Source organism: Sarcophilus harrisii, chromosome 1 (assembly GCF_902635505.1).
Source record: "Sarcophilus harrisii chromosome 1, mSarHar1.11, whole genome shotgun sequence".
Lineage (NCBI taxonomy): Eukaryota > Metazoa > Chordata > Mammalia > Dasyuromorphia > Dasyuridae > Sarcophilus > Sarcophilus harrisii.
In genome coordinates, this window is record NC_045426.1 from 12,783,507 (window position 1) to 12,795,577 (window position 12,071).

The 12,071-nt window shown below is 48.2% G+C and overlaps 1 protein-coding gene across 1 annotated transcript in view; it reads right to left on the bottom strand.

The window, feature by feature from the left end:
• The window catches only part of IL17RD (interleukin 17 receptor D), an 83,746-nt gene extending 75,494 nt beyond the window's left edge, over window positions 1–8,252 (bottom strand). The window contains 1 exon segment of the mRNA XM_031952296.1: window positions 7,788–8,252. Within this exon segment, the coding sequence (XP_031808156.1) occupies window positions 7,788–7,913 (126 nt within the window). The 5' untranslated portion in view covers window positions 7,914–8,252.
• Between the last annotated feature and the right edge of the window lie 3,819 nt (window positions 8,253–12,071).

The window sequence follows — 12,071 nt, forward strand, 5'->3', positions numbered from 1 at the left end:
TCACCTGGCAGGATGAGACACCAACCACTGAGGTCTCTTCTCCAACTCAACTGCTAAGGATTCCAACTTTACTGCAGAGTGTGCAACTCTATTGGGCCGACCATGTGCCAAGGGCAAATATATGTTGGGCCGGCCACATTGTTCCAAGGCCAAATGTACACTTGCCAAAAAATTATTTTATGGAGAACTCACACAGGGCAAGCGTTCACAAGGTGGTCAGAAAAAGCAGTACAAGGATGTTCTCAAGGTACCTCTTCAGAATTTTAGAATCGATTATACGACATGAGAGACACTGGCCCAGGACGGCCCAGCATGCCATGCTGTCATCAGAGAAAGTCCTGTGCTCTAAGAACAAAGCAGAATTGAAGTAGCCAGATGCAAAGTGAAGAATTCCACCCCCAAGTTGGGTCCAACTTGGGGCAGAGCATTTGAGTTCACTTGGTCTGATCAGCCACAGTGGGTGACGCTGTGCTGTAACACAGTAATGACATTCTGGTCCTCTTTGGGAACGAAGGACAACCAACCAACCAAGTTCAGCTTTCACAATGACTAGCATTTCTCATTATGGTGTTGTTCACATAAACATGCTTCTAAGGTCTAATTTGCTTCTATGCTCATGTTAATTCTTTGGCAATGGAAACACTCTAATAGTGATGACACTGAGAACCTTGCTTTTTATTCAGAAGGACTCCTTAAGGGATAGACATAATTTCAAAATATGAAGCAAGCTAATGAACTCTCCACAACTTTTCTCCCTTAAGGCAATTGGGGCTAAGTGACTTGCCCAGGGTCACACAGCTAGGAAGTGTTAAGTGTCTAAGGTAAGATTTGAACTCAGGTCCTCCTGACTTCAGGGCTAGTGCTCTACCCACTGCCCCACCTAGCTACCCCCTCTCCACAAATTATAATGATACCTTTGTTGTTCATATCTGACTCTTTATGTGCCCATTTGTATCAAAGATACTGGAGTGGTTTGCTATTTCCTTCTGCTTATTTTATAGATGAGGAAACTGAGGAAAACGGGGTTTAAGTGACTTGCCCAGGGTCCCTCAGATAGTAAGTGTCTGAGGCCAGATTTGAACTCAGAAAGATGAGGCGTCCTGATTCCAAGCCCAGTGCTCTATCCACTATGATGCACTTATCTGCCTTTAATGATACCTACAAAGGACCTAGAATACGAGTCATGTGCAATGTGGGATTCTTCCTTTTCCAGAAAGCAAGCTATGAGCAATGAAGACTGGGTATGATCTATCCCATCTCTGCTTTAAAGCCGCAGGCTCCACATATGGAAGGGATCTCCGGGACCGCCGAGTCCAACCTCCAGCTGAACATACAACATCCTGGACAAGCTGACCATTCAGCCATAGCCGGGGCACCTCCAGTGACCAGGAAGTTACTTCCTCCTGAGGGCAGCTCAACTACTTCATTTTACAGATATGGAAATCAAGGTCCAGAAAAGGGAAGTCTTCTGCCCAAGATCACCAAGAAATATATAGCAGAGCCTGCCTTCCAACTTCTGACTCCTTCCACTAGCCCATTCTGGCTCCCCTTCGCTGCGGCCACCCGGTGCTAGTTTCCTCTCTTTCTGACTTCCCATAAGCCTTAGATTATCTATCCAAACCATTTCTGCACTCAGTTACGTTCTATCTACATATAAATCTCTCTTCATCCAAATGCTAAGTTTCTCAAGAACAGACAAGAACCAAATATGAATTTCTGTATCTCTTCTCAGTCCACATACACAGGATCTCCACAAATATCTGTGGAGCTGAATAAACTGGTTCACAAAACAAGGTTACTGGGTGTGACCACTCACAGAGCTCTCCCCTGCTCCAGCTGGAGAAACAAGGCAGTAGCTTTTACCATCAGGGGAAGAGAGGTCAGCTTTTGTGACCCTACCAGAATTCAACTCAATGTAGCCCACAGAATTGCCAACCAGGGCAGGACCTCTGAGGTCACCCACTGTAACCCATTTCACAGGAAGGCGCTTGTTTTTAACAAGGGTAAATCCTCTGCTCACTTGGTTGTTTGTAAAGCTTTTTACAACTATACCTTTATTTTAAAAAGAAAGCAAGAAAGAAACACAGGAACCTTCCTTTTATTAGCAAATAAAGCTAGTAGGGCTATTACCCACAGGATTATTTTTCCAGAAAATCAATGAGGAGAAGTTACGCAGAGAGAAGCGAGGAAGCCAGCCCAGATCATCTCTGATGAGGATTTTTTTTTTTTTAATGTGATAACAGACACAACCTGGAGAAGCAGATCATGTTGGATTTGGAATCGGAAAGCCCTGCTTGCAAATCTCACCTGAGACATACTGAGTCACCATTTATTAATCTGTATTTCTTCCTATGCAAAATAGGGTCAATTCTAGCACCCTCATAGGTTTCTTGTGTCACTCAAATGAGGAAATGGCCTGACCTGAGGGACAATATTCATGTCCACTTTTATTAAGATCAGCAGAATTGAAGTGGTGGAGTTGTTTTTTTAATTTTTTTTTTGATGGTAGAGATTTTTGAGAACACAGTCTCATCTCCTCCATGGAAATTACTGTAAGTGCTAAAACGCTTGTTTTGAGCTTTTCTCTTGCAATTGAAGAGCATTTAATAAGTGCCTAGTGTATACCAAGCACTGTGCTGGGGAGACAAGGATAAAAATAGTTCTCACCCTCAAAGAGATTATATTAAAGAAGAACATGTGCACCTATAAGGTGTCCAAAAAGTCTTAGAATAATTTTAAGCTCCCTTAAAATTGAACTAAGACTTTTTGGGACCCTCTCTACAAGTATCTCCAACATAAATAGCAGAGGTAATCGGGGTTATGCTGAGGGGGCGATACCAGCAGCTGGAAGAGGTCAGGAAGAACTTCATACTTGAGTTGAGCTCTGAAGGAGATTGGATTCATTTAACAGATGAGGAAACTGAGGTGGAATAGAAAGTGGGGGTGGTCTATGTGGCTCACGGTAGCCTCCAGAACTGGATTTAAACCCAGTTCTTCTTGTTCCAAATTCCATACTCCTATTGAATGCAGGAATTCAAACAATTATTAATAGCAACAAAATCTTCCAAGAGCCCAGAAGGCAGAAATCAGAAAGGGATGGAGCAAATAAGATTTGCTTTATTCATACTGTTCCTATCTTATTAAAAGATATTATTTTTGATATAAAATATGATATATTTTGATATAAAATTGAAATATTGATATAAAATGTCAATAGTATGGATTTTATGGGTTTGTGTGTTATTGTTGCCCAGAAGTACCTAATACGTAATCACTGGATAAGTCACATTTCCCCTCTCTGATGCTCCTTCCTTATACCAGTAAAGGGAGAGGTTAGGGTACCTTCTAGAGGGTTTCCTTACTCACTTTCCTTACACTTCTAGTAAAGGTGTATGTAGGTGGCTCACAGACTTTTGCCATGGTTTTATACTCAAGGGGTGACGGGGGAGTCCCCCAATTTTATAGGAGGTTCAGGTAGGCATCATCCCCACATTCTCAGCTCTGAAATTTCCTCCACTGCCCTGTTTTCATGTATAAAGTTGTATAAAGTTCTTAGCACAGTCCCTGGCCCAGTACACATGCTTAATAAGTGGTCACCGACTGTGATCTTTATTGATTATATCGACTATAACATAAGGATTATAAGCTCTATTGACTAGAAGGGAATCTTAGCCAGAAGCTGGGAATATCTCCCCTTGAGGGCGGGCCCACTCCTATCTCCAAGCTGCTCTGTCCAAGAACAAACCAGTGAAAGAAAAGCATTAAGTGCTTTTTATGGGCCAAACCTAGGGCTAAGCACTGGGTTCTCTCCTTGAGCGAGAGGCTCTCCCCTAAAACTTCTCTTTTCAGTGCTGGGGGGTCTGCCAGGCTGCCGATGGACTTCAGATTGCTCCTGATTTTCCCCCACCAAACCCCATTACTAAGATGGTGTCTCTCTTGTCCCTCCTTCCCTCCAATTCCCTACTCTGCTGATTTTTGAGGCCCAGGGAGGTGTCATAACCCATCAGCCATTAGGTCCTGAACTGTGGAAGAGACCCCAAGCCAAGAGAACCATAAAACCAGAGACTGGGACAACTGGCAGGGAAAACATAATAAATGTGGAAATATTGGCTCAATATTGGAGGACCTTAGAGGGCCAGAGGCTTGCCTAAGAGCACATACTTAGCTAAGCGGTAGAGCCAGCGGATGCTGAGTTCCACACCCATCACTGTACCGCCCTGCCTCCTGAAATGCTGGCTTTTCCTTCCAGGCCTGTCCAGGCACCCTTTGTGACCCTGTTTGAGATTTTCTTAGCAAAACTGGCATGATATGCCATTTCCTTCTTCGGCTTGTTTTACAGATGAGGAAACTGAGGCAAACAGGATGAAGTGATTTTGTCCTAAGCTAAGAAGTGTCTGAGGCTGGATTTGAACTCACCAAGATGAGTCCAGCTGCCTCTACTGTGATAATAACACTATACTTAAGAGTTAGAAAGACCTGGCTTCTAGTGCCAGTTCTAATGTGGACTAGCTGAGTGCTACTGGTTGAGTCATTTCCATTAGAATACAAACTCTTTGGATTTTCGGACCGTTTCATTCTTTGTACTTGTATCCCCTGCACCCAACACATGCCTGGCATCTAGCAAGTCCTTAACTGATACTGAATGGATTTCACCTCTACACCTTATTTCCCGGCCTGCACATTGGTGACTAAGAACCATTTAAGACCATTTAGTAGGAACCATTTGTGCTGCCATCACTAAATGAGTCATTTTCCGAAGAAATGTTTTAAAAACTGTAAAATATCATGGAACTGTGAGTCACGAGAAAGTCAATTCTTTTTTCCCCCTTGAGGCAATTGGGGTTAAGTGACTTGCCCAGGGTCACACAGCTAGGACTCATTAAGTGTCTGAGATCAGTTTTGAATTCAGGTTTTCCTGACTTCAAAGTTGGTATCCACGGCGCCACCCAGCTGCCAATTCTCGATGAGTCTGAGAAGACTTTAGGGGGACCCACTAACATCTCCTACCCGAAGAGCCTTTGGGGTTGTTTTTTAATTTGGGCAATAGGCCTTTTGTTTTGGCAGAGGGTACACTTGATGTTGCTGACATATCAGTTTGGAAAGGTTATTTATGAGAGCACTTCAGCTAAAGGTGAAATGTAAGGTTGAAGAATATGAAGGTACAGAAAGAGGGGGGAAGCCAGGGACAGTAGGAACTCCCCACCCCCACCCCCCCACCCCTGTGCATGAGGAAGGAAAAGTATCCCGGATGCTGCAGTTGCTTCTTTTCTCAACCTTTGGAGCTTAATTTAAAGGGCACCCTCCCTCTCCACAGCCTGCTCTCCATAACTGCAGCCTCTCACTCAGTTCGGACCTCTCCAAAGCATCTACCCCACATCCCAGCAGCCCCAGCCCACAAGGGCTGGGATATTATCATCTCAACCATCCTGTCCCTCTCCCAGGGTCTAGTAAGGAAGAACCACACCTCAGAGTCCCTGAGAGAGCAAACCAGGGCCCTGCGCCCCAGCAAAGCTGTCTCCTCCTGGGCAGCCACCTTGGAAAATCAACCAACTCAGCAACTGCCTCCCTTGGTGAGCCCCCAGGACGAAAAAGGTGTCCCCTACTTATTCCCTAAGTGGGGGGACCCAACCTTGGGACCAAGGACAGCTTGGAAGAACACAAGCTCTGTTTGGGGGGAATCTGGTGGCGAGTGGAGAAAGGGCATTTACAGAAATCCAGCCGTGTAAAGGCAGTCAAAGAAAAAGCGGCTTTCACGCTCAGAAGCCCGGGGAATCCTCCGGGTGTCACCCTCTCTCCGTGTGGCTTTGAGCAATCCACTACCCTCTGGAAGCCTCAGTTTCCCCCTCTAGCTAACGAGAGGCTGGGGCTGAAGGGCCTCGGGGGATCCTTCCTGCTTTCAATCTAGGATTCTAAGAATTAAAAACAGCAAAGTGGGAGGAGGGAGGGGGGGTCCGGAGGGAGGAGTCCCAAGAGCCAGGAGGAGGTCGGCGGCGGCGGCAGAAGCGGGAGGCCCGGCAGCCTCCCGGGGAAACCCCAGATGACTGGTCCAGGCAGGGAGAGTCAAACCCTGCTCGGAAAGCAGCTGGGGGAGAGAGTTCGGAACAAAGGGGGAGGACGGGGAGGAAGGGGAAGGTTCCCAAGCCTAGAACGCTGGTCCAGACTCTCCGGCAGCCTCGGGTTTCATTATTCCGCCCCAGACCGCCCCCCCTCCCACCCCCACCCCTACCCCCAGCTGAGCTGCAGGTGGGCAGGAGCAAAGACTTCGCAGCTTTAAAGAGCCACAGACCGGAACCAAGTCCGCGGCAGAGATGGGAAGAGAGGGGGAGAGGGGAGAAGAGACGGGGGAACAAACGGGGAAGGAGGGGGGTGGGAGGCTGAGGGGCAGGAGGGAGGGGAATGGTCGGAGAGCCAGGCTCCCCCAAAACATTCCGAGAAAAGGTCGCGGAGCCCAAACAAACGAGAGCGCGGCCGGAGCCCGCAGCCTCCGCGGCTTTCCCGGGGAGATCCCTTCGGACAAAAACAAAAGGGGCCGAGCCGGGGAGCAAACGGCGCCCCTCTCCCTCCCCGCCCCTCCGCGCCAGCCCCGACCCGGCCGCCCGCCCCGCAGGCCCGCCTCGCCTCATTAGCAGCACAAAGCCTCAGGCTTCCGGCGGCCCCTTTCATCCCCCGGGGAGCCCGAGGCTGGGCTGGCCCAGGTGCCCAGACGCCGACGCCCCCCTTCCTCCTCCCCCTCCCCCAAAGACCCGGCCGCCCCCCCCCCCCGGGGTGCAAGGGCTTGGGCCCGGGAGGGAGGGCAGGCCGGAGAAACTCGGGGAAAACCCCATTCCTTCGTCCCCCTTCTCCTCTTCTCTTCCTCCACACCTGGGGAGAGTGTGTGCCGGGAGCACACATGCGTGCACGCACACACACACACACACACACACACACACACACACACCTGTCCCGGTTCAGCCAGGCTCGATCGATCCTTGGGGGGAGGGTGGGATGGGGAGAATGGAGGGACAAACGGACACACACACACACACTCACACACATACACACACTCACACACATACACACACTCACACACATACACACACTCACACACATACACACACTCACACACATACACACACTCACACACACACACACACTCACACACACACATACACACACTCACACTTACACACACACTTACACATACTCACACACGCTATCCTAGCACGATCCTCCCTTCCGCCCCCCTCGCCCACTCCGGCCTCAGTTCTCCCCGGTCAGGTCTCCTGGCAGGAGGCCAGCTACAAAAGGACTCCAGGAAAGCTCAGCGCCCTTCCCGTCTCTCACACTCAGTTTCCTTCCCTTCTTTTTGGCCCTTCTCACTCGCCCTTCTTCCTTTCTAACTTTCTCCTTCCCTGCCTCCTTCCTCCCTAACTTTTCCTCTTCTCCCTTTCCTAACTTCTCCCTCTTTCCTTCCTCCCTCCATCTTAACTTTTCGTCTTCTCCATCTTTTCTCCTTTTCCCCTGCCTTCCTAACTTTCTCCCTGCGTCCGTCCTTCTTCATTTCCCCCATCCTTTCTTCCTTTCCTCCAATCTTCCTTCCTTCTTCCTTTCTTTCCTTCCGTGCCGTTTTACCTCCTTTCTCTCCTTCCCTTCCCCTCTCCTGTCCTCCCTTCTTTGCTTCCTTTCTCTCTCCCTCGCCTCTTTCCCCTGTCCCTCGCGTCCTCCGTCCTTTGCTCCCTCCCTTCCCTCTCTTCTGCGTCCCCGCCCCCTGGCTCCCCGGCCGTGCCCCGGCCGGCTGGCGGACTCACCCTCCAGCCGCAGGTGTCCCCGGGCGACCCTCTCCTGCCGGGCCCGGCGGCCACGGCCAGCCGGGAGCCGTTCAGGCAGGCGTTGACGGTGAAGAGGAAAGAGCAGAGCTGCAGCCAGGGAGCCATGGTGCGCGGGCCGGGCCCGGGAGCCGGGCGGGCAGAACCAGAGCTCGGGCGAGCGCAGCGTCCGCCGCCCGGTGGGACGGGCCGGGCCGGGCCCCCAGGCCGCGCGCTGCAGCTGCGGGGCCGCTGCGCTCTGCTGGTCGCTGCCGGAGCCGGAGCCCGAGCCGCCGTCGGTGCCGGTGCTGGTGCCGGTGCTGGTGCCGGTGCCGGGGCTGCTGTGGTGGCTGCTTTCCCCAGCGACTCCTGCTCCTGCTCCTGCTCCTCCTGCTGCTCCTGCTCCTGCTCCTCCTGCTGCTGAGCTTCTCTGGCAACCTGGGCCGGGGGCGGAGGCAGCGGGAGGGAAAAGAAGGAGAGGTTTGGGGGGAAAAGGAGGAGGGGTCGGGGGTAAGGAGGAGGGGTTGAGAACAAGGGGGTGGGGTCGGAGAGGAACGCTCAGAGCATGCGCTTCAGGGAGGGGCGGGCTCGCCGACCAGGGGGCTCCTCCACCAGCCTCCTCCTTCCTCCTGGACCCTGAGCTGCACCAAGAAGGAAAAAGTAAGGGACTTTTCCCAGCCCTCCGGGACGCTCTTGTCTCCCCACCCCCACGTGCTCCCCAAAGTTAGGCTGGTTTGTTCTGCCTGGGAAGCGCGGAATGTGCGGGGGGCTCAGCGGGGGGCACGGTAAATGGCTCGGCGGCTGGATCTTAGGGAGGCAGGGCTTGAGGCTGCCCGAACGCCCTGGGATGCCGCCGGGCTCCACGGCCTCCGCCTCCCCTTGGCCTCCATCTCCTAAATGCCTCTTCTTGCCAGGGCCTTAGGGTTCGTCCCGGAGCCCTCTGGAGCAGTGTGTCCGGGAAGGAAACCCAAATTTCCTCCAGTTCCCGGGAAGGAAATCCTGCCCCAGCTCTTACCCGGCCCAGAGATGTTGATCCTTCGAGGAGGACCAAACAGTGGGAAGGGACGTTGTTCCGAAAGCAGCATCCTCACCTCCAGCGCGCCGGCCTCTCGTGCCGGACGCCACCTCCAAATAATCACGTTTCTCCCTGGATTGTAGGTACCCTCATAGGGGCTTCCTGTCCCCCTCAAGATTGGAAGCTCCTCGAAGGCAGGAGTCGTTTGACTTGTTTCTCTGAGGTCACAATCCCTGGCAAATAGTCATTTAGTAAATGCTTGTGGATTGTCAGGGAATTGAGGTAAACTCAATCTAGCCTCACACCTCGGCTCTGTTCCCTTTCTCTTATTCCTTAACTCCTTTCCCTTTTTTTTCATCCCTTGATGTAGATGCCATTGTCCTTTAAAGAGTGAAAGAGCCATCCTTGGGGCTACCTGGGTGCGATTGGCAGGTTCTACGAGGGGACCTGCCCCTGATCCCTTCAAGGTGCTGGACAAACTTTCCATGAGTAGAAAGAATTCGGGTCTTCCTTGTGATCCTTGAGACCCCTAGAATCAAATAGAAAACGCCTTCATGATGGGTTCTCACTGTGCCTTTTCCTAAGACAACCTAAAATGACACTAGCTTGGGGGGGGGGGAGAAGCCTACCATAAAAGTTCTGACCTTGTGTCACTCCTTTGCTTAAGAAGCTTCATTGATTCTCCATCATCCTTAGGATAAATACAAACATATAAACTACTCACACTCTACTCCCTTTAAGCACAGGTTCCTTCCAGCCACACTGGCTGCTTTCTCCTTTCTGTTAGAATAATGATCCATCTCACTCCTGGGTCTGCAAGCTCTACCTCACTCCCACTTCTGGAAAATTCTGGTCTCTTTTAAGATATTGGAACACAAGAAAGCTAAAATAGCCTTAAAGTCAGAAAAGCCTGAGTTTCCATTCTCCCTCAAACATTGATCACCTGTTCTCCTGTCACCTTCCATGGCTCTCAATTCTCAATCAATGTCTTCGAGTCAGCCGGCTCTTACGTTCCAGAACTGGATCGGTATTTGAAGCAAATCACTCCCCTTCCCTGAGCCTCAGTGCCCTCCTCTGCAGAGGTAAAATTTACTGGTGTCTGGAGTCTTTTCCACTCTAAATTCTATGATTCTCCGAGATTCCTTACTGGATTGTGTCCTTTTCACTAGAGTCAATAGCAGTGAAAGAGAATGGAGAATAAGAAGTACAAAAATATGGAGAAAAGAAAATGGTAAGATGGCATTTTAGTCAATTACCAGTTCATTACCTTGAAATAGAGTAATCTGTTGATATAGACACATGCAAATTTATTTTTCAGTCCTTCTAATTATAATAGATCCCTGTTACAACAGAAATCTTCATTCTAAGGATTGAGTTCTACTGTGGAGCAATATAACTGCAAGGATCAGTCTGACATAATGTTAGTAAACCAAAAGGTTTATTCATCCAGATGTATTATGAAGAAATCCTAATAGAGTCATGGTTTACATATACAGGCAGGGTTTGACAATAGTCAATAATCTTTCTCTAATTATCAATTAATTTTGCATTCATTTTCTGATAACTATTTACTCTCTTTTCTGAACTTGAATCAGCTACCGTTATGAAGAGGGAAATCTCAGAAGGGATTTTGGCATTGAGGAAAACCAAATACAGTGAGGAACCATGTTCATGAACAATGGTAGATGTTGAGAAGGAAGCCTACTTTGTGTTATTTTGCCTATATATATATATATATATATATATATATATATATATATAGTTTATTAATGCTGTACATTTAATACCTGAGACAACTCCCTTTTCTTCATGGGACTCCCAGAAAAGCTATGCCAGGACTAAAATATTCTGGGGTCCATATATACTCAAAATCATAACTCGTAAGTTCCCTCCAATGTGTTTACTTTTACTAATTGGGTAATTAGTAAAAATTACCCCCAAAAAATTTCCAAAAGAGTTCAAACTACAGTATTTAATAAAATAGGAGAAGAAGAAAAGCAGTAATAGACAAAACTCCTAAAAACTTGGGGGCACACTCTTCCACAAATATACACACCTTCACTGAGAAAAGTGGCTGTCCATAGTGACTCCATTTGGGTAGCATACACAACGAAAGTGGACAGAAGGGAACATTTGTGGCTAAAGTACTTTGGGGAAAGTACCTTGTAGTAGGGACCATGTATAGACAGGATCCGTGCAAAACCAGTGCACAACTCATGCTTCTGATGTTTCAAGGCTGCTGATGTCCTCTGCTGATATCATGCTACTGCTTCCACCCTCTGCTGAGGGGGTTGTTTCTGTTAGCCATCATTCTGTTTTTCTGGTCTCTGCTAGGTTGGTTCTCCCACTTTCTGTTGCCACCTAATGGCCTCAGCTAGAATCCTCAACTGAGGTGTTACTTCTTTATAAAGGTGGGTTTTGACATCTGTTAGCTTAAAGCCCAAAACCTAGATTTTAACACTTTAGTTGGCTCCTACGTACCCAACCATCTGACTAGGAAAGAAAACCTCCATTGCTTTCTCTTTATTTCAAAAAGTATCAGCAACCAGAGTTTTCTCCTCTTGGGAAAAGCTCTTTTGAAACAAAGTCAGCTAATTAGCCAGTCAGCTAATTAAATTCTCCAGACTCTAAATAGTCTTCTTTTAAAAAAATTACTTCATCTTGTTAACAGGATCAATGGACCTGTCCTAAAACTCTATCTGACTTAAGGTTAGAAAATTCTCTTTAAGTCTGTTTAATTCCTAATCTTTAATATACGCTCCTCTCCACCAATTTCAGGAGGCTGAATTCTCCCCAAATACAAAGGTCTTTATGGGACTTACACTCCATGGCTTACCTCACTCTCTCAAGATCTTTTGGGTTATCAGGCAAATGCATTCAAGTAAAAACAAATTGAGAAAAAAATAGTAAGGTCATTATCCATCTTGTTCCTTAACCATATTCCTGCCTTTATCATATATATGTAGCCAGCAAAATCCTCCAAGGATTTGAGTCTTTTACTTTAAAATGTTTCTTTTATTTGCAAAAGTCTGAGAATAGGATCTTATACTCATTTTTCAAGATCTGTCAGCAGCAAATTGAGTAGGAATGACCAACACTTATATTTTCATTGACGAGTCTGGTTCTAGCCTCTTTTTCTTGCTTTGTTACTCTCCCTCCTATAGATGTCCTAATGATTCCTGATAGTAGAGGATCCTATGAAATGGGTAGGAAGAAACGTGGGGAGAGGAGATAGGTAGACAGACGGACACACACATACACACACACACACA